The sequence below is a fragment of the Pristiophorus japonicus genome, chromosome 13 (genome assembly GCF_044704955.1).
Source record: "Pristiophorus japonicus isolate sPriJap1 chromosome 13, sPriJap1.hap1, whole genome shotgun sequence".
Lineage (NCBI taxonomy): Eukaryota > Metazoa > Chordata > Chondrichthyes > Pristiophoridae > Pristiophorus > Pristiophorus japonicus.
This window is the reverse complement of record NC_091989.1, coordinates 38,354,000-38,376,656: the sequence shown is the minus strand read 5'-3', so window position 1 is coordinate 38,376,656 and position 22,657 is coordinate 38,354,000. Positions and strand designations below refer to the sequence as shown.

The following is a 22,657-nucleotide window of genomic DNA, read 5'->3' as shown; positions in this document are numbered from 1 at the left end:
TTGGGAGGGGGAGAATGGACTGAAGGGGAGGGGAGAGGGGATTGAGGGGGGGAAAGAGAGGGAATTGAAGGGGGAATGTTCTACCCCCCCTCTGTTAGATATGGAACGGGTTCTTTCAACCTCACCCCCTTTACACACGCAGCGTTCTCCCTCTCACCTCGCTCCCCCCACCCCCACCCCCCCTGCCCCAAGACCTGCTTGACTTCTCAGAAAGCCCGGCGCATGTGCGGCAAGTGACATAATTGGACCGAAGTCATAACATTGTCACTATTTACTTCCTATCCAATAAACCTGTTAATAATCCGTGATCTACACACAATCCCCATCTATGGCGGGAGCGGGAGGGCGGAGAAAGTCAAGAACATTTTTGGGTGAGTTGAAGGTCAGGAACCTGTTTGGGGGTGGGGGGAGGGGGAAGGTCAGGAAGTGGTGGGGGGGAAAGAGGTCAGGTCAGGAACTTGTGGGGGGTGGGGGGGCAGAACGTCAGAAACTTGTTGGGGGGGTGGGGGGAGATGGTGGGAGCTCTAACCTGCGAGGGTGAACCCTGTCGTTCTCTGAAAGCAGTACTGTGATCTGTGTCTGGAGCCTGGCAGTCAGAATGACCAGCTCAAATTACACGTTGCAAGTACTTGATTGCTCAGACTGGCAATTCATCTGCATTGCCATGATCTAATTAGACATTCTAGACAAACTGCTGGGTGTGTCTTGCCCTCCAAGGGGACCAATCAGAAATCTGTTCTTTTCCTCCAAGGGGGACCAATCAGAACTTTAGTGTTATGAGTAATTACAGCATGTTTATATTTTAGGTTCCTTCCAGGATAGTGCTGTGAAATCCTACAGTGTCATCTGTTGATGAATCGTGGATGTGACTAATCCTTAATACAGGAATGCCACTACTTTCAGAACATTCACCATTGAGCAGCAGCAATGTGAAAGAGCTGCACAATTCAAAAACACTGCCAGCTTTCCACATATACATGGGGTGATTGATTGCCTTTATGTTATCCATTTGGGCCCTGGCCCATAAAGCTGTGATTTAAAGGAGCAGAAAAGGGTTCTATGTTCTTAATGTTCAGCAGGTCTGCGACATAACATCTTCAAATAAGGCAGATTGTTGGCACAAAGTAAATGTATCAACTCAAACTAAACCTTATAACTAGAATAATGACATTACTACTTTTAAAATATATGCACTAAACATTTTCTATATTCAATTCATCTGCATTGCCATGAGCAACATCATGGGAGATCAGCAGATATATAATAACGGTATGCCTAGCACGCATTTTCTGTCTGCCACTCTTCGACTGTCACACTGCAAATTTCTGTGTCACACTTTTTTTTTTAAGAAAAGTATAACAAATGAAAGGCAGTCATTTGAAATGTACAAAGTCCCCAAGCAGTTGAACATTCAAAATAGCTTAAGTGACACAGAATCCAGAATGTCGGTAATCCCTGGCTGAGTTTACCAAACACATTAAACAAAAAGAGAATGAAAACCCGTGTTGTGACCTCATCCAGTGTTTATTTCATAGCTATTAGACCTTGTGGCCTTATATGGATACATCTTCACCACTGCAATAGAATAAAATATTTTTGCTTTGTATGATATACAACATTTCCTGTAACAATGCCACAGGACATCCGCTTCTATATACACAAGTGTGGTGCCCAGTGCATAACTGTCATACTTCATAACATATGTGCCAATGGGATTTTTTTTTAAAAGCCAGTCATTTCCTGCTGGTTTTTCTGACCTTTCTACCCTGACCATGATCAAAAACAGCAGCAGATTTTACCAATAGCTGCCAATCTGTAGAGACTTTTTCCAGCATTGCCATCTAACTAACTTCAGGATATGCCTAATAGGTATTAGCCTTAATTGACTTCAAGATTTGCCTTTTTACAGTAACTAAACCTTGTGCCTTAAAGGGACAGGTGAAGTTACACACAGCTCCATAGCAGAATAATAGCCCGGATTTTGCTGTGAGTGGCGAAGGAATGGCTTTCGCCGTTCACCTCACATACAGCTGCCCATAGGCTTTTAGCAGGCTTGTCAGCGCAGATTTAGTCTTCCAGTGTCAGTTTGAATTTGGCTCCCTCTACACGGGATCTGTGTGGTCTGTGAGCAGGTCAAGCAACCGGAAAATTGCAATCCATCAGATTGAAGAATCCTCAGATGACAAAGCAAGTAGTAAAAAACAGGAAATATAAATTACATAGAAAATAGGTGCAGGAGTAGGCCATTCAGCCCTTCGAGCCTGCACCACCATTCAATATGATCATGGCTGATCATGCACTTCACCCATTCCTGCTTTCTCTCCATATCCCTTGATCCCTTTAGCCGTAAGGGCCATATCTAACTCCCTTTTGAATATATCTAACGAACTGGCCTCAACAACTTTCTGTTGTAGAGAATTCCACATGCTCACAATTGTCTGAGTGAAGAAGTTTTTCCTCATCTCGGTCCTAAATGGCTTATCTCTTATCCTTAGACTGTGACCCCTGGTTCTGAACTTCCCCAACATCGGGAGCATTCTTCCTGCATCTAACCTGTCCAATCCTGTCAGAATTTTATATGTTTCTATGAAATCCCCTCTCATTCTTCTAAATTCCATTGAATATAAGCCTATGCGATCCAGTCTTTATTCATATGTCAGTCCTGTCATCCCAGGAATCAGTCTGGTGAAACTTCGCTGCACTCCCTCAATAGCAAGAATGTCCTTCCTCAGATTAGGAGACCAAAACTGTACACAATATTCAAGGTGTGGCCTCACCAAGGCCCTGTACAACAGTAGTGAGACCTCCCTGCTCCTACACTCAATTCCTCTCGTTATGAAGGCCAACATGCCATTTGCCTTCTTCACCGCCTGTGTACCTGTATGCCAACTTTCAATGACTGCTGTACCATGACACCCAGGTCTCGTTGCATCTCCCCTTTTACTAATCTGTCACCATTCAGATAATAATCTGCCTTCCTGTTTTTACCTAAAATGTGGATAACCTCACATTTATCTACATTATACCACATCTGCCATGTATTTACCCACTCACCTAACCTGTCCAAGTCACCCTGCAGCCTCTTAACATCCTCCTCACAGCTCACACTGCCACCCAGCTTAGTGTCATCTGCAAACTTGGAGATATTACATTCAATTCCTTTGTCTAAATCATTAATGTATATTGTAAATAACTGGGGTCCCAGCACTGAACCTAGCGGTACCCCACTAGTCACTGCCTGCCATTCAGAAAAGAACCAGTTTATTCCTACCCTTTGCTTCCTGTCTGCCAACCAGTTCTCTATCCCCATCAATACATTACCCCCAATACCTTGTGCTTTCATTTTGCACATCCTGTCACTGCTTTCCAAATGCGCTGCTATTACATCTTTAATAATTGATTCCAATATTTTCCCCACCACCGCTATCAGGCTGACTAGTCTTCTCTCTCTGTTTTCTCTCTCCCTCCTTTTTTTTTTTAAAGTGGGGTTACATTAGCTACCCTCCAGTCCATAGGAACTGATCCAGAATCTATAGAATGTTGGAAAATGACCTGCAATGCATTCACTATTTCTAGGCCACTTCCTTAACTACTCTGGGATGCAGACTATCAGGCCCTGGGGATTTATCGGCCTTCAATCCCATCAATTTCCCAAACACCATTTCCTGATTAATAAGGATTTCCTTTAGTTCCTCCTTCTCGCTAGACTCTTGGTCCCCTAGTATTTCCGGAAGGTTATTTGTGTCTTCCTTAGTGAAGACAGAACCAAAGTATTTGTTCAATTGGTCTGCCATTTCTTTGTTCCCCATTATAAATTCGCCTGATTCTGACTGTAAGGGACTACATTTGTCTTCACAAATCTTTTTTCTTCACTTATCTGTAGAAGCCTTTGCAGTCAGGTTTTATGTTCCCTGCAAGCTCACTCTTATATTCTATTTCCCCCCTCCGAATTAAACCTTTTGTCCTCCTCTGCTGAATTCTAAATTTCTCAGTCCTCTGGTTTGCTGCTTTTTTTGGCCAATTTATATGCCTCTTCTTTGGATTTAACACTATCCCTAATTTCCCTTGTAAGCCACGGTTGAGCCACCTTCCCGTTTTATTTTTATGTCAGACAAGGATGTACAATTGTTAAAGTTCATCCATGTGATCTTTAAATGTCTGCCATTGCCTATCCACCGTCAACCCTTTATGATCATTCACCAGTCTATCCTCACCAATTCACGTCTCATACCGTCGAAGTTACCTTTCTTTGTTGAGGACTCTAGTCTCTGAATTAACTGTGTCATTCTCCATCTTAATGAAGAATTCTACCATATTATGGTCACTCTTCCCCAAGGGGCCTTGCACAACAAGATTGCTAATTAATCCTCTATCATTACACAACACCCATTCTAGGATGGCCAGTCTAGGATAGACATATTGGTCTAGAAAACCATTCCTTATACACTCCAGGAAATCCTCCTCCACCGTATTGCTACTGTTATGTATGCATGTCAATGATGTACTGTAACACTAAATCTGAATGTACCTTCACCCTGTATATACCATACCTGTACACCAGAGGGTGCTGCTGCTGGAGACCTAAGTGTCACCTGTACACTGCAGGTAACCAAGTATAAAAGGGAGCTCATCTCGGTGTCCTCACTCTAGGAGCTGCAATAAAAGGACTGCAGTCTGTACAGTTCAACTGTCATACCCCTACCTCATGGAGTTATTAACAGAGTGCTTGCATACACAATAACTGGTGACGAGGTTATGAATTCCACGCACATGTCTAATCTCAGCAACTTCCAACAATTCACTGATGGGGAAGATTGGGACGCTTTCGTGGAAAGGTTAGAACACTTCTTCATCGCGATCAACCTGGATGGGGACTCACTGGCCACGTTGGCGAACAAACGCAGGGCCATCCTGCTCAGCAGTTGTGGGCCCACTATCCATGGCCTCGTCAAGGACCTGCTAGCCCCAGTGAAAACAACAACCAAGAGCTATGCAGAGCTCGTAACTTTAATACAAGAGCAACTGAAACCCAAAGAGAGCATCCTCACAGCCAGGCACCAGTTTTACACTCACCGGCAGCCTGAAGGCCAAGAAATTGCTCAGTATGCTGCAGATCTAAGAAGTTTGGCTGCACCGTGTGACTTTGGCGACCACCTCACCGAAGCACTAAGGGACATTTTCGTTATTGGTATCGGCCACGAGGGCCTCCTCCATAAACTGCTCTCTGCGGACACCACGTTCACCCTGCAGAAGGCAATCAAAGTGAGCCGGGCCTTCATGATTTCGGTCTGCCACTCCAAACGAATGATGAGCCACACCCAGGACTCTAAACTGACGAGTGCAGTGAACAGAATGGCGACTTTCAGAGGCAAGAATGCTGCCCCGAGTCCCGCAACCCTGAGTCCGCCACATGGGGCCAACTGGTTAGCCCCGTGCTGGCGCTGTGGAGGAAACCACAGGGCCCACCAGTGCCGATACAAAGAGTACACCTACAAAGGCTGCAACGTGAAAGGTCACCTTCAGCGAATGTGTCGAAAAAGTTTTACTCACCGCGTCACTGAAGAGTTGGCCGATCACCTGGGCTCCGATACTGATGAAGACAAAGCTGCTCAGCTCCTGTAAGAAGAGTACGGAATACATACCTGCTCCACCGAGAGTTCCCCGTGGAAGATGGAAGTGGACATCAACGGGGTTCCAGTTTCAATGGAGATCGACACAGAGGCAAGCCAATCGTTGATGAGTCAGATGGCCTTTGAAAAACACTGGAACAATCCCGTCGAATGACCAAAACTATCCCCAATTCAGGCAAAGCTGCTCACCTATACAAAAGGCACCATTCCAGTCGTTGGCAGCGTGTTGGTCCAGGTGTCCCATGGCGGTGCGATGTACAAGCTCCCCTTGTGGATCATTGCCGGCAATGGTCCAACGCTGCTGGGAAGAAGTTGGATGAAGCAGGTCCAATCGGTCGGAGCGACGTCAGCCTCCAGCGATCGACATCCTACGCAGCCCCAAACTTGGATCCATCACAGCACCTGGAAATCCTACCGTCCAGCTCGACTACGTGGCGACGACACAGACTGCACAACACCGTGGCGAGATCATCCAACCCGAACATCCAGACCTTACCTTCCGGGCCATGGCAGGACTCCGAGGGAAGAAGATCGGTGAAAAAGGTGGATTCCTGGCATCCGTGGCCAAACCTGGGGAGAAAAGGATCACCACAGTCTACCCCGAGAAGAGCGAGAAGATGGCGGTCGCAACACGAGGCGAAGAACCTGGAATCAAAATAGCCGCGACCAGACCACGAGGGACAGTGTTGGAGGAGCAACACGTGGCACTGAGCGGCGAACTGGATTGGGGTAAAGATTGCAAGGCCCTCTTAAAGGAGGCCGGCAACCCAAGGCAATTAAAGGGACAGTTCCACTCTCGGCACAGTGATGCCAAGGACATTAAAGTTAAAAGTGCAGTAAGCAAATGCAGGTATACAAATGTAATGTTAAATGGTGATGCCGGAAAAACTAATGGAAAAAATGTAATGAATGCTCTTAACAGTGATGTAAGTAACAAGTTTTTAAACGTTAAATAATGATACCAGAAATGCTAATATGATAAATGGAGACACTGATACACAACAAAGTGTTGTAAGTACAAAATGTGATAATGTGAAGAGAGATAACAGTGTAGAGTCGACTAGTTGCGATCAGAGCCAATGTGTCATGCATGTAAAAAGTAGACTGTTAAAGGACACCGGGTTCTACAGGTAGAATGTCAATGCAGGAGGAAACCCCCCGTGGGAGACCCCCAGGTCCAGCGGGCTACCGGACCATGTAGCCTGGGCTTTTGGGACAAATGTGATGCCCCAGGAAGGGCTCACACACACCCAGTGGGAGCAGACCCACTGCAGGGACAGCGGTCAATGGGCAGCACAGCCACCACCACTGGCAACCTGCCCCAGATCGGCCCTACACCCCCTGGCCAGCACCGTGAGCGAGAGGCCAGTACTCTCCAGCTTTCCCGGCGGACCCTGGGATGACCATACTTCCACCACCAATGGAGGACAAGGAGCCCACACAGCCCTGTGGCCCTGCTCACCACCACACACCATCACTTACCCACTCTACAGTGTATGTACCTTACCCATTGCACTGGCTCCACCACTGAGGAATCCTCCAACAGTGACACCCACATGTTTTTTGTGTGAGGGGGGGCGGGGTGGGAATGGATGAGGGCAGCCACAAGCACAGGGATCACACCTGGCACTCACACAACCCTCACCACAACCTCCCACAGCCCACTATTGATCACCTCCCCATGTCATGGCAATAAGGACTTGGAAATGGCTTAGGGGGGAAGTGTTGTTATGTATGCATGTCAATGATGTACTGTAACACTAGACCTGAATGTACCTTCACCCTGTATATACCATACCTGTACACCAGAGAGTGCTGCTGCTGGAGGCCCAAGGGTCACCTGTACACTGCAGGTAACCAAGTATAAAAGGGAGCTTACCTCTTGGTGTCCTCACTCTAGGAGCTGCAATAAAAGGACTACAGTCTGTACAGTTCAAGTGCCATACCCCTACCTCTTCGAGTCATTAACAGAGCACTTACATACACAATAGCTACCAGTTTGTTTAGCCCAATCTGTATGTAGATTAAAGTCACCCATGATAACTGCTGTATCTTTATTGCACGCGTCCCTAATTTCCTGTTTGATGCCATCCCCAACCTCGCTATGACTGTTTGGTGGTCTGTACACAACTCCCACTAGTGTTTTCTGCCCTTTGGTGTTCCGCAGCTCTACCCATAGATTCCACCTCATCCACGTTAATTTCCTTCCTTACTATTGCGTTAATCTCCTCTTTAACCAGCAACGCTGCCCCACCTCCTTTTCCTTTCAGTCTATCTTTCCTGAATATGGAATACCTTGGATGTTGAGTTCCCAGCCTTGGTCACCCTGGAGCCATGTTTCCGCAATCCCAATTACATCATATCCGTGGCATTGAAATCATTGTACAACAGTGAAATAAAGATTGGGATATACACGTGAGAATAAGGGAGAAACTCAAACAGAAAAACACACAAAATATATATTTTTTAATCTGCAACATTAATTTTCTTCTGCGGAAATGAGACTCTACACTTCTAAAAATTTAATTTTCAGGGCCAGAGAGGTTATCACATACTTGACCATTAAAAACTCAGTTACTCCAGATTTTACAAGCTCTAACTTTTGAATCTGTCTTTGGTATGGAATCAATTGGCAATTAGCGGCGAGGGACGTGATCGGGGCCCAGGAGAGGCACGAGTTCAGGGCCAGGGGCAACACAGGCCAGCCCACACTGCGATACGTGTGCGCACTAGGTCCGTGCAGCAGAGCAGGTCTCCAGTCGTCTTGGTTAATCCTGGCCACTGGACCAAGACCTAGCTCTGTCAATCTCGTGTGGTGGCTGGTGTGCAACGGTCACCACACGTTAAAAAAAATCCATACACAGACATCTTCCACCTTTCAGGATATAGTTCGGGACCTGGAATATTGGGTCCTTCATTGAAACACCTGTGAACTTATCCTTCTTGGCGTGGAAGCAAGTCATCCTCGTTTCGAGGGACTGCCTATGATGATGAGCCTAAGTTCACGCCACAAGATTGATTTCTCTGCAGATTCCATTGGCAAAGATTGCAACAGTGCACCCTGTGGAGGAGCAAGGTATCAACTGACAACAACATCTGGAATTCCACATTTAACTGTGCATGTGCAGACAGCAGACGTTGCTGTCTGTTTTACACAGTAATAACGGCGTTCGCTGACAGCTTTGCCGTTATTAGTCATCATCATCATTATAGGCAGTCCCTCGGAATCGAGGAAGACTTACTTCCACTCCTGAAGTGAGTTATTTGGTGGCTGAACAGTCCAATACAAGAGCCACAGACTCTGTCACAGGTGGGACAGATAGTCGTTGAGGGGAGAGGTGGGTGGGACTGGTTTGCCGCACGCTCTTTCCGCTGCCTGCGATTGATTTCTGCATGCTCTCGGCGTTGAGACTCGAGGTGCTCTTCGCCCTCTCAGATGCACTTCCTCCACTTAGGGCGGTCTTGGGCCAGGGACTCCCAGGTGTCAGTGGAGATGTCACACTTTATCAGGGAGGATTTGAAGGTGTCCTTGTAACGTTTCCGCTGCCCACCTTTGGCTCATTTGCCGTGAAGGAGCTCAGAGTAGAGCACTTGCTTTGGGAGTCTCGCATCTGGCATGCGGACCACGTGGCCCACCCAGCAGAGCTGATCGAGTGCGGTCAGTGCTTCAACGCTGGGGCCAGCTTTATTAGTACAGAAAAATCATTGACAATATATTGTGCATTACATAGCATAATGCTCCTGTCCTTATAAAGCAGTATACCCTCCAACTTACTGTAAGCAATGCTGTAGAGAGCTTTTAGTTTCTTATATAAAAAGGATTTGATATTATCAAGTACTTTAAAACATGACATATTAAATGGTTTTATATTATATATATATATATATTATATAAAACCCACATTATTACTTTAAAAGTCAGGAAAGTAGGTCTTCAGAACATAAATGGCAATTAATGAAAAAGTAAATGCCAAATTATAAGGATAACTTATAACTCCAAAAGTTATACATGTTTGGAATAATGACCAAATAGGTTAACATAAACAAACACATTGGGATTGTCCAATTTTCATATGGATTATATAATGGGAGAGTCGGGGTCTAAGAGGGATGAGGTAAAAGCATTGATTACATCCCTGGCTCTTACACTGTTGTAGTAAAAGCTTTAAGATCATTAATGTTCTTGCACAAAGACATATTAGATGATATAATTTACTAACAGAAGATGCTGCAAATACTCAGGTCAGGCAATATCTGTGGAGAGAGAAACAGTGTTAACATTTAAGGTCGATAAACTTTCATCAGAACTGGAATAAGTTAGAAATGTAACAGGTTTTAAGCAAGTACAGAGGCAAGGGATTGGGAAGAGGAGGAAAGGAGGAAAGAACAAAAGAACAAAAGGGAACCTTCAGTTCTGATGAAAGGACATCGACATGAAACGTTAACTCTTTTTCTCTATCCACAGATGCTGCCAGACCTGCTGGGTATTTCCAGCATTTTCTGCTTTTATTTCCAATATCCAGCATCCGTAGTATTTTGCTATTGTATTAGCATTTATTATCTGTTCAGGTCTGAAATGTGATACTAAAACATTTCTATACCAATAGTCACCATTTCACACTGACAGTCTGTGTTCACTGAAAGTCAGTGCGAATTGGGCCCCATTCCCTCAGCACCACTCCGAACTGTAATAGAAATGGCTTTGACCCCTCCATATTGTTGGTGTTAACTCTCAATAGAACAAGAGTTACTGCCTACAGTATGCATAGAATCATAGAATAATACAGCACTGATGGCCATTCAACCAATTGCGTTTGTGCCAGCTCTTTGAAAGAGCTATCCAATTAATCCCACTCACTGGCTCTGTCCCCATATCCCTATAAATATTTTCCTTTCCAGTATTTATCTGATTACCTTTTGACAAGTATTTATCCAATTCCCTTTTGAAAGTTATTATTGAATCTGCTTCCACTGCCCTTTCAGACAATGTATTCCAGACCACAACAATTGCTGTGTAAAAGAAAATTCCTTATGGCACCTCTAGTTCTTCTGCCTATTACCTTAAATCTGTGTTCCCTGATTAGCGACCCTTCTGCCACTGGAAACTTACTCACTCTATCAAAACCCTTCATGATTTTGAACAACTCTATTGAATCTCCTCTTAACCTCGGCTCTAAGAACAACCCCAGCTTCTCCAGTCTCTCCATATAATTGAAGTCCTTCATCCTTGGTACCATTCTAGTAATTTTCTTCTTCCCCCCTTTATGGCCTTAATATTCCTTCTAAAGTGTGGTGCTCGAATTAAACACAATTCTCCAGCTGAGGCCTAACCAGTGTTTTGTAAAGGTTTAGCATAACTTCCTTGCTTTTGTACTCTATTCCTCTTATTAATAAAGCTAAGGGGCCCATATGCTTTTCTAATAGCCTTCTCAATTTGTCCTGTCACCATCAAAGATTTGTGTACATACACCCCCAGGTCTTTCTGTTTCTGCCTTTAAAATTTTTACCTTTAAAATTGTACCATGTTGTTTATATTAGTCTCTCCTATTCTTCCCACCAAAATAAATCACTTCACAATTCTCTGCATAAAATTTCATCTGCCATGTGTCTGCCCATTACACCAGTCTGTCTGTGTCTTCCTGAAGTCTGTTGCTATCCTCCTCATTGTTTACTACATTTCTGAGTTTTGTGTCATCTACAAACTTTAAAATTATGCCCTGTATACGCAAGTCCAGGTCATGAATATACATCAAAAAGAGCAGTGGTCCTAATACTGACATCTGGGGAACACGACTGTATACTCCTACACGGCAAGCGATCGCCAGGTGGGCAGAGGAAACATTTCAAGGACACCCTCAAAGCCTCCTTGATCAAGTGCAACATCCCCACTGACACCTGGGAGTCCCTGGCCAAAGACAGCCCTAAGTGGAGGAAGAGCATCTGGGAGGGCGCTGAGCACCTCGAGTCTCGTCGCCGAGAGCATGCAGAAAACAAGCGCAGGCAGCGGAAGGAGCGTACGGCAAACCAAACTTCCCACCCACCCTTTCTTTCAACGACTGTCTGTCCCACCTGTGACAGAGACTGTAATTCCCGTATTGGACAGTACAGACACCTGAGAACTCACTTTTAGAGTGGAAGGAAGTCTTCCTCGATTTTGAGGGACTGCCTATGATGATGACTTCCCTCCAATCTGAAAAACAACCATTCACCACTAGCCTCTGCTTTCTGTCCCTTAGTCAATTTTGTATCCACGCTGCCATTGTCCCTTTAATCCCTTGGGCTTTCATTTTACTTACAAATCTATTCTGTGGTAATTTGTCAAAAGCCTTTTGAATGTTCATATACACATCAATCGTACTATGCTCATTAGCCCTCTCCATTACTTCATCAAAGAACTCAATCAAGTTAGTCAAATATAAACCGAAAATGCTGGAAATACTCAGCAGGTCAAGCAGCATCTGTGGAGTGAGAAAGAGATAACTTTTCAGGTCGATGACTTTTCATCAGAACAGTCAATTTGCCTTTAACAAATCCATGCTCACTTTCATTAATTAGTCCATACTTTTCCAAGTGCCAAATAATTTTGTCCTGGCATATTGTGCCTAAAAGATTCCCCACCACCAACATTAGGCTGACTGGCCTGTAGTTGCCAGGGTTTTTGCAGCAACTGGAATCAGTTGAAGCGCCAGAATTCTGATAGGAGCGGTGCTGAACGGACAGGGAAGGAAAACAAATAGATGACAATATAGGGTAATGGAAGGGGCAATTGGATGGCAATGGAGGGAAAGAGTGAAGGAGGCAGAAACTGAAAGGGAGGATGGGGGAAGTTGGGTGAGATGCTTTGGGTGGGAGGGGAAGGGGAAATCTTTTTAAAAAAGAGGAAACATGCATCAATTGTGAGGTATAACATGCTTATTAACCGGAATAAAGAATTTTTAGTGTAAAAAAAATTACAAGCCTCCAGATCCGCTTAGAAATCCACCAGCAGTTTGAGACTTCAACATCTGAATTTCCCCATTCAGACTTTTATGTTCACAAGCAACAGGATGTTGAGTATAGAGTACCTCCACTTAATATTACAAATTCCTTTACACGTCATGGGTTCATAAACAGGGGTATGAATCAGAACCTATTCATCAGCATTTGCTAGTTTTCTAGATCTACAACTATGCATATTATTTCTCATTAGTGGTGGGGGGGGGGGGGGGGAGAAACGGAACAATATTTAATTTAAAATAAAAGCAGAAAATGCTGGAAATTCTCAACAAGTCAGACAGCATATGTGGAGAGAAAAACAAGAGTTAACATGACCTTTTGTCAGAACAACATTTTGAGAGTTACAATATTTTAAGAGAAAAAAAACATAGAAAATAGGTGCAGGAGTAGGCCATTCGGCCCTTTGAGCCTGCACCACCATTCAATATGATCATGGCTGATCATGCAACTTCAGTATCCCATACCTGCTTTCTCTCCATACCCCTTGATTCCTTTAGCCATAATGGGCCACATCTAACTCACTTTTGAATATATCTAACGAACTGGCCTCAACAACTTTCTGTGGTAGAGAATTCCACAGGTTCACAATTCTCTGAGTGAAGAAGTTTCTCCTCATCTCAGTCTTGTTTTATTGCATTATTATAACTTTTGTGTTTTCTGAAGGGGAAAGTATTTCGAAAGCCACGTTGGTGGATTCATTCAACCCAATATAGATATAGTGTTTAAAAAACTGATTTAAAACTATCTGCCAACTTGGTGCAAAAAGTTGGGTCTGGCACCAACAACTTCTGCAGCCGTGGTCCCCGAGCTCGCTCGCAGTTACGTCACAATTGAGCGGGGTCGCGCGGCTGCTGCTGCGGCCAGTTGGCAGGCAGCGCGCGAGCGGATCGGATCCGGACTGGGCGCCGCCGATGGACGCCGGCTCTTGGCGAGCGGCGGCTCCGGCACTTCACATTCCCGCAGCCGCCTTCTCCTTCTTCCGCTGCCGCCGCACTGCTGCTACCGCCCGCGTGCCTCGGCTCCCATTGGCGGCTGTTTAAAGGTAGGGGGGGTTCCCGCCAGCTTTACTTTTATTTCTCGCGCGGCCGTGAGCAATGAGTAAGCGCGTGGACGCTCGGGCCTGGGGCCTAAGGAGACCGGGATGGGGAGGCGAAGGCGAGGCTGCGCATGAGCAGGAGGCCGCGCTGATCGCTGGGTCTTGTAGTTCTCCGTGACGTCAGTGGCCACAAATCAGAGGTGAGAGGCAGGTGGGCGGAACTCCAGGTCCCAGGGTGCAATGTGCACGGCACTCTTGACTGTCCCAGAGCCGCCTATAATATTTAGCAATATTATCTGTACTGCAGTTGTACTTTCTTTGTCATTCATGGTCTTCAGTCCGTTTGCAGCTCCTAACTGACGACGGTGAGTAGTTTTTGAGTTCGTCCATGGGTACGATTTTGTGATAGAATCAATATAGGATTGTTCAGTGTCCGCTTAATTGACGAGAAACATTTTTTACCATATGGTGGGCTGCAGTTTTGGTTCAAGTATACACTGCTCCTCGAGTAACCTGACAATTACGTTTCTTTTATTGATTTACAGTGATGCTTAAACGTTGGTGGGCAGCTTAGTGTGATGTACCATATTTGTGAAACTTTTTATACACTTTTTAAAAGTGACGATAATAAATTTAAAAGCGATGGAAATGCATTAAGAGGTTATTGGCATAGCCAAAAAGGAATATTGCAGATTTTTTTTCGGCACACGTTTGTTTGGGGATTATAGTAGCAACACACGTACCCAAAAAGGAAAATCAATGGAATGTAGTGTTAGTACAAGTACCTTGTAATCTACCCAAAAAGTGATCTTTTATTTCTGCTATCTATAGTCACTCACACTCGCCTGCAATGATCAGGGCAACACAAGTGCAAATGGTAGCTTGTCTATTCACTTGCAATGTTGATTTTTTTTAATCCAAACAAAAATTGGTACTTTATATACCATAAGTTTATTGAGTTTCCTTGCATAATGTATTTTATATTTTGTATCACTCTTGCACCATGATTGATTTGCACAACACCCACATCTCCCAAACATGCACTTGCACAACAAATTGTGCAATGAGTATTTAATTTGAATCCACTATTTTTCAGAGCTTGCAATGGTACTGTTAAATGAGGCTTAAAGACTATGCATAACAACAGTCCAAGTACTTGATAACTAAATCTTTTGTTGAGCTTGTGAGAGAAACTTACTTACAGGCAGAACTTGGGAGCAGTTGTGTCTACACACTTTGATCCTACTAATTACTTGCGCCCTGACCATTGTAAGCAAGGTATAATCAGCACACTGGCAGCCTCAGCTTCTATGGAAGTGTTTCCATAATATAGCCCTGCTATGTCAACCAAAGAATATTCTGGAAGTCTGAGTGCACCTGTCCAATTTTAAGCAAAATGCAGTGATCATCAATGAGGCTAGCTAGTATCTCGGTAGAGAGTCACTTGTATACTGCAGTTCTACTACAAATTGGTTTTCAAACAGACCCATGACTTCCATATGCACTACATGTCTTTCTTTATGCCACCACACCAATTGGAGGCCAGTGTTTTATGCTTGTGTGAACTGTAATGCAGTTAGATTGTTGGCAAAATACTGTTCTAGTGAAGCTTCTGGAGAAGCAGGGCAACTCGGACAGCAACTTTCTGGTTTCCGTGTTTAATTATGCATGTGCGGTTGCCAGAAGTTGCTGTCCGATTTCCCCTTTAATGCTGAGAGCCTCACCATTATTTTTACCGCAATATCTGGACCCCATGTTTGGCCAGGTGCTGCAAAGAAAAAGGGGTGGCGAGGGATAAACCTGGCAACTACAGGCCAGTCAGCCTAACTGGAGAGGCTGAACCATTCAACTCATAATTTGGATTTTGTTTGCATATATGTTTGGTGGCTCATTCTGAGCTTGAATTTAAATTTTGTTTGTCAGACATTTTTAAGTTTTCTGCCTATCTTGTTCAATTCAAGTGTGTTTGAAGCCATCAGAGAGGTCGGATAGACTTCGTGGAGGGTCAACAACATAGTGCTGCATAAAGATTAATATTCAAAGATCTTCTGTCCAGTTCAATTCTTCCCTGCACTGTCCAGCATAAAGACACTCAAAATGATGCTATTGCAATCTCGGCTGACACAAGTGCAATACTGAGGAAGTGCTACGATGTTGGCGGTGCGATCTTTCAGATGTGACAGTAAACTGAGACTCTATCTGCCCATGGCAGTATTCAAAGAACAACAGCGGATTTCTCCCAGTATTCTAGCTAACACTTACCTATCAGCCAACGTCACTAAAACAGATCTGACCAATTATCTAATTTGCATCTGAGATATTGCTGTATACAAACTTGCTGCCACATTTGCCTTATACAGTGTACTTAAAAAGTACTTAATTGCTTTATGAAGTGCTTTAAGACATCCTATGGTCATGAAGGGCATTATATAAATGCAGGTTTGTTCCATTTTTTCCAAAGATAACTTGGTCTCCATAGCATTCCCTTTATTTCGTGGGATAGCAAATCAGAGAAAACGCATGAAATTGTGATCCTTCAGATGGGAGAGTGGGAGATTTCAAACACGTGTGAGCATTCCACTTAATTCAAGAGTGTTGTCGGGCTTATAAGTTACATTTGCTCTGAGATGTGATTGAAGAGCTTAAAGAATAATCTCATTTGTGAAGTTTTAAAAATTTGAATTTTATTGAACTTTTTTATTTGCAGAATAACACTGATGGTGGTTCCCATGGTGATGAGGCTTCAGTATCTCTGTTGCAATTGGCGTTCATTTGTTCCTGTGGCATTAGTGCAGCACGTGGAGAATACAGTGTGCTGGGGCAGTAAGTGGTATTTTCATATATAATTTTATTTTGCCTTCTGCAAATTAATACATCAAATTATGACTCTTCATCATTATTATATTTTTGTTTTCTAGATGTTTTTTTATTTTCTACTTTAGTAGGGATTCCATTATTTTTTTCTACCACCGATGTTAAGCTGACTGGTCTGGTCTATAGTTCCCTGGATAAGTTTGATCTCCCTTCTTAAATATAGGTGTAATGTTAGCTATCCACTATCCTCTGGAACTACACCTTTATCTAACAAATTATTAAATATGAGTAATCGTGCCTCTGCTATCTCTTATCTAGATTCTTTTAAAATGTGTGGATGTAATCTGTCCAGACCGGGGGTTTTATCCACTTTGAGTTTAATTAGTTTATTTAATATTTCTCCTGTATTTATTATATATGTGGTTGTATCATTCTAATCTCATCTTCGAATGTTATGTCCACTTGATCTGTCTCCTTTAACTACTGAAGCAAAGTAATTATTTAATCCACCGTGCGTCGTCCACCCTACGTAAACTTGAGGTCATCCAAAACTCGGCTGCCCGTGTCCAAGCTCGCACCAAGTCCTACTTACCCATCACCCCTGTGTTCACTGACCTACATTGGCTCCCGGTTAAGCAACGCCTCAATTTCAAAATTCTCATCCTTATTTTCAAATCTCTCCATGGCCTTACCCCTCCCTATCTCTGTAATCTCCACAAGCCCTACAGCATCCCCCCCACCCGAGATATCTGTGCTTCTCTAATTCTGCCCTCTTGAACATTCCTGATTGTAACCACTCAACCATTGGTGGCCGTGCCTTCAGTTGCCATGGCCTTAAGCTCTGGAATTCCCTCCCTAAACCCCTCTACCTCTCTTTCCTCCTTTTAAGACACTCCTTAAAATCTATCTCTTTGACCAAGCTTTTGGTCATCTGCCCTAATTTCTCCTTGTGTGGCTTGGTGCCAAATCTTTTGTCTTGTAACACTCCTGTGAAGTGCCTTGGGACGTTTTACTGCATTAAAAACGCTATATAAATACATGTTGTAGTAGTAATATTGCGCCATTTCGCTATCACTGCCTGTGATTTTTAGGCTGTGCATTCCCTTAGTGGCTCTATTTCCATCCCGACTATTTTTTAAATTTATGCCTGTAGAATATTTTACTATTTGGTGTTATGTTCCTTGAAAATTTAATTTCATAGTTCCTCTTTGCCATGCAGCTTAAAGGGAATGTTGATGAACATCTAAAGATCTTTTGCCTCATCACAGCTCCTAGTCTCTCATCAGTAAGAAAATATTGGCCAGGTTTTACATGGTATTGACAGCAAAACTGTCAGCATTCATCGTCATTACCCCTCTGAAACTGACCACAACTTCGATTTAACACATGCACAAATAAACGCAGAAATTCTGAAGTTACAGTCAGTCATTCACTGCTCCACCACAGGTTGCACTGTGGAACTCCCTAGAGCTCGCAATCAGTTGAAATCACACTGAAAGACAAACACTTCCCCTATTATGATGGAATACTGTTTTTTTTAAAAAACCCTCAAACTTTAAGTCTTGTTGAAAAAGGTGTAATTGGGTTTTTAATGGCACACTGACTGCTGAACAACCGTTCTGGCCCTGAAAAACTATTTTTATATTTGAGAAATGTCAAATTTTTCCATCAGCATAAGAATTGCATGATTTTTAATATTTTTTTAAGTTTATGATATTTCAGCTTGTACCTTAATCATTTATGTATGTCCTAATCTTTATTTCGCTCTCTGTAAAATTTATAAAAAGTAAATTAGAATCTCTGCATTTTATTTCCTGGTTTGCTGTCTGAGAATTATTCAATGCAATTGGCTGCTTAGCTAGCTTGATGATTTCACTGTTGCTGGACGCTTAGGATCTGCTTGATTTGATGCCAGACTTAAATAAAGGTCGGGACAGCTCAAATTCACGCCACAGAGATCGCTATATCTTTGTGGGCAGCTTTCTTTGAGGTCAGCGGTGATTACCGTCACTGTGTCTTTCTCAGATTCAAAGTGAATGATTACACTTCTCGCATATGCCTTTGTCATCTGCAAACTTAGATATTCAACTCTCTTCCTTTATCCAATTAATTAATATATATGGTGAAAGGCTGAGTTCCCAGTACACCCTGGGGAGCACCACATGTCACATCCTGCCAATCAGAGTCTGTTCCCTTTATCCCTATTCTCTGTCTCGTACCGCTCAACCAATTTCCAACCCATGTTACAAGGTTGTCCCCAATTCCATGCACTTTCATTTTTGTGTGGAACTTTACCAAATGCTTTCTGAAAATATCCATAGACACTCCCTTTCTGCCATTTTAGTGACCTCCTCAAAAAATTCAACTAGATTAATCAGGCAAGGCCTAACCTTTCAAAAATTCACGCTGACTCTTTCATTGGCTCATATTTGTCCAAGTGCTTAATCATTCTTTCCCTGATGATAGATTCCAGTAATTTTCCTGCAACTGATGCAGAACTGACAAGTCTCTATTTTGCCTGATTTCTCCCTCCCTCCCTTCTTAAATAATGGAGTATATTTGCAATTTTCCAATCCATAGACATAATTCCTGAATCTAAAGAGCTTTGTAGAATTTATCATTAACACATCTGCAATTTCCTCATCTATTTTCTGATTTGAGTACTCGAGTGGAAACCATCAGGATCAGGAGATTTCTCTATGTTAAATCTCATTATTTTCTCTTTTTTTTTTACTTGTGCTAAATGCAGTGGCCTGATTTTTGCAGTAAAAATAACGGTGAGGCTATCAGCGCTCACCGTTATTAAAGTGTAAATCAAACATCAACTGTGACTGCATATGCACGCTCAGTTAAATGTGGAAATCAGGAATTTACTGTCCAATTGACCCTGCTCTTCCAGAGTATCTCGCCAAGAGACTCGGCATTGAAACACATGGAAAGGCTGAAGTTGCTGTTCCTGTGTGAGAGAAACATACTAAATTCGCCAGAAAGGTTGGGGCTTGTCCATTCTAGTGCAAGTACATTTTTAACAGCATAATAAGTCTTAATTACTGCCAAACAACCTCTTTGGCACTGAAAATTAACTTTTACAAATGTAGAGTTTCACTACTTCAGATTTTAATTATTGTTGGAGATTTTTTTTTAATTGTAACTTTTTATTTCTCTCTCATCTCTCTTAATCCCATCTGTCTTTCCCTCTCCCTACATGATTTTACATTGAATTACATATTCTAACTTACACTTCCTGGTTCAGACTGAGTGCCTCAGTTAGGATTCTTCAATCAGATTGGTTAAGGAGATGCACAGTTGCTTTCTCTGTTCACACAGGTCCCCTGTAGAGGATGCTGTGCTGTTTTTGCTTTATAATCACAGCAAGTTCCAGTGCAAAATCACACAGTCTGTGGGCAAACTAAATGTAATGAAGGGCTGGTGCCATTCGTTCTCTGCTGACCACAAAATCTGGGCCAATATGTTTCTTCTCTTGAATTATTAAATATTTCTTTCAACACTTCCCACAGTTTGTAGGTTTACCCATTAACTGTTCAGCCCAGTTTACTGTGGTCAATTCATTTCTGATCCCTTCAAGGTTTACCTTACTTAAATTTAAAACTCTCGTTTGCGACTTTCCATTCACTCTCAAACCTAATATCAACTCATTCATATTATGGTCATTATTCCAAAATGTTCCCCTACCACCAGATTGTTAACTAATTCTGATTTGTTTTTCATCACAATAGGATTACATAGCATATACAGCACAGAAACAGGTCATTTGACCCAACCAGTCCATGACAGCCTTTATGCTCCACTCGAGCCTGCTCCCATCCTCCTTCATCTAACTCTTATAAGTATAACCCTCTATTCCCTTCTCCCTCATATGTTTATCTAGCCTCCCATTAAATGCATCTATACTATTCACCTCAACTAATGCCTGTGGTAGTGAGTTCCACGTTCTTGTGATGCTCTGGGTAAAGAAATTTCTTCTGAATTTCCTATTTTATTTCTTGGTGACTATCTTATATCGATGGCCTCTAGTTTTGCTCTTCCCATCAAGTAGAAACTCTCTGTCTACTCTATCGGCATAGACACAATGGGCCGAAGGCCCCTTCTGTGCTGTAAATTTCTGTGATTCTGTGAAAACATTTCATAATTTTAAAGACCTCCATTAGGTCCCCCCCCTCAAAGGAAAAGAGATACAGACTGTTTATCCTTTCCTGATAGATATAACCTTGCAGTTCTGGTATCATTCTTGTAAATCTTTTTTGCACCATCTCCAATGCTTCTATATTCTTTTTATAATATGGTGACCAGAACGGCACACAGTACTCTTGAGTGTGATCTAACCAAGATTTGAAACAAGTTTAGCATAACTTCTCTACTTTTCAATTCTATCCCTCTAGAAGTAAACCCTAGTGCTTGGTTTGCTTTTTTTAATGGCCTTATTAACCTCTTCGGTACTTTTAATGTGTATATTTGTACGCCTTTGTTGGTTCTAAAATACTGTCCTGTATACATTCGAGAAATTCATTGCCTTTACAACTTGAGATGTTCTATAATAACCACATTGTTTTTGCTTCATGCTTCCCAGATCTCCGTATTTATACATCCCCACTACATCACTCCTATCAGTAGGTCCCACCAAAGTCTTGCACCCTATGCTGTTCGTTAACTCAACCCGTAGTGTTTCCACTGCCTGATGATTACTGAAATCCCTTTCTACTGCTATAATTGTCTTTTATCAATATTCTTCCTTTCTCAATTTCTCTGTCCTTTCTAAGGATCCTATAGCCTGGAATATTTAACTCTCAATCACAAGCAGCTTGTAGCCAGGTCTCTGTAATGGCTACCACATCATATCCTTTAAGATGAATTTGTGCTGATTTTATTTCTTATGCCAAGTGCATTTGTGTCCAGAACTCTTATTTTGGGTTAACTACCCCTCACTCTGCCCCTGTGTCCTGGTGGCCTTTTTCTTGCACTTTTTGACTTTGACTTAGAGTGAATTATGCCCTCCCATTCTCCAACTTATTTAACTTTTCCCCACTGCGCTATTTACCCTTTCCAGAAGGATGCCTTTCCTGCTTAGGTGCAGGTCATCCCATCTGTGGTACCAGTATCCCAGGAATCTGAAGCTTCCTCTGCCCCATCCTTCCAACCAAGCATTGACAATCCTAATCTTTTTCTCCCTCTCTGGTCCAGCATGTGCCACTGGGAATAATCCAGAGAGTTACTACCTTGGAGATTTTGCTCTTTAATCTCAAACCTATTGCTATCTATGTCATTGGTTTCTACATGAACCACAACCTCTGGCTGCATGCCTTGTCATTCCAGAGCCTTTTTTATTCATTCCATGATATCCCAAACTCGAGCAACTGGGAAGCAACATATCATTCAGGACTCTGGGATTATGTCCAAACTTGCATCCATTACAGTGGACAGAAAAGAACCTTTCATTCCATTAGGCTGGGCTAGTTTGACGTCCTCATAAAGGGGTGAAAGGATGATATTCCAACACATTGCATTAGCCAGACCCACACTGAATCCTAGGTTGTATCCGTAAATGAGAGGTTGTGTACAATTTCCGAAACCCCATTCAGTACTTTATTCATACTTGGGATGGATGAATTTAATGTTTGTTTCTGAATCTGTTGATTCCCTTCCAGCTACATTCTCACTAAGTGGTACCCTACTAAAACCAAGTTTGTGTGTTGTTTGATTGAAAATATTGATGCTTCCAAAACGACCAAATATTTTCAGTATGCATAGGATTAGTAGATAATTGTTTTCACTTTCATTTGAAAACAATAGTTTTCATAAATAATTTAATTAAATTACTGCAATTACACAAATAGCAATTGAGAATTTCTCCCTTCACACTGCCGCAGTGTTCAGCATGTTAGAATAACTTGATCTTTGTTGTCCTGACCAACAGATTCTTATTGATCGTCTGTGAAGTGTGATTCGGGGATGGAGGAAGACCAACGGGAGGTGGGCTGGTTTAATTAATTTATGGTATTTAATATAGAGCGTTCTTATTTTTCAAAAAAAATGTATTTGTTTTTAAGAGGACTATTTATATAAACTTAGATGTGAGAGTTCTAATTTTCAGTCTTGTCTGGTGATACAAGGTTAATTCCTTGATGATGACCACATTGTTACGTTAATTAATTAATATGGACAA

The 22,657-nt window shown here is 42.6% G+C and overlaps 1 protein-coding gene across 4 annotated transcripts in view; it reads left to right on the top strand.

The window, feature by feature from the left end:
* Positions 1 to 13,490: 13,490 nt before the first annotated feature.
* Positions 13,491 to 22,657, top strand: part of trabd (TraB domain containing) — a 43,887-nt gene continuing 34,720 nt past the window's right edge. For 2 of the 4 annotated variants that reach the window (XM_070897381.1, XM_070897378.1), the window contains exons 1-3: positions 13,491 to 13,668; positions 16,370 to 16,485; positions 22,409 to 22,464. In XM_070897381.1, coding sequence (XP_070753482.1) covers positions 22,444 to 22,464 — 21 coding nt within the window. In that variant the 5' untranslated portion in view covers positions 13,491 to 13,668; positions 16,370 to 16,485; positions 22,409 to 22,443. Of the gene's footprint in view, positions 13,669 to 13,915; positions 14,028 to 16,123; positions 16,231 to 16,369; positions 16,486 to 22,408; positions 22,465 to 22,657 lie in introns of those variants that run through there. The other 2 variants (XM_070897380.1, XM_070897379.1) reach the window with 2 other exon arrangements.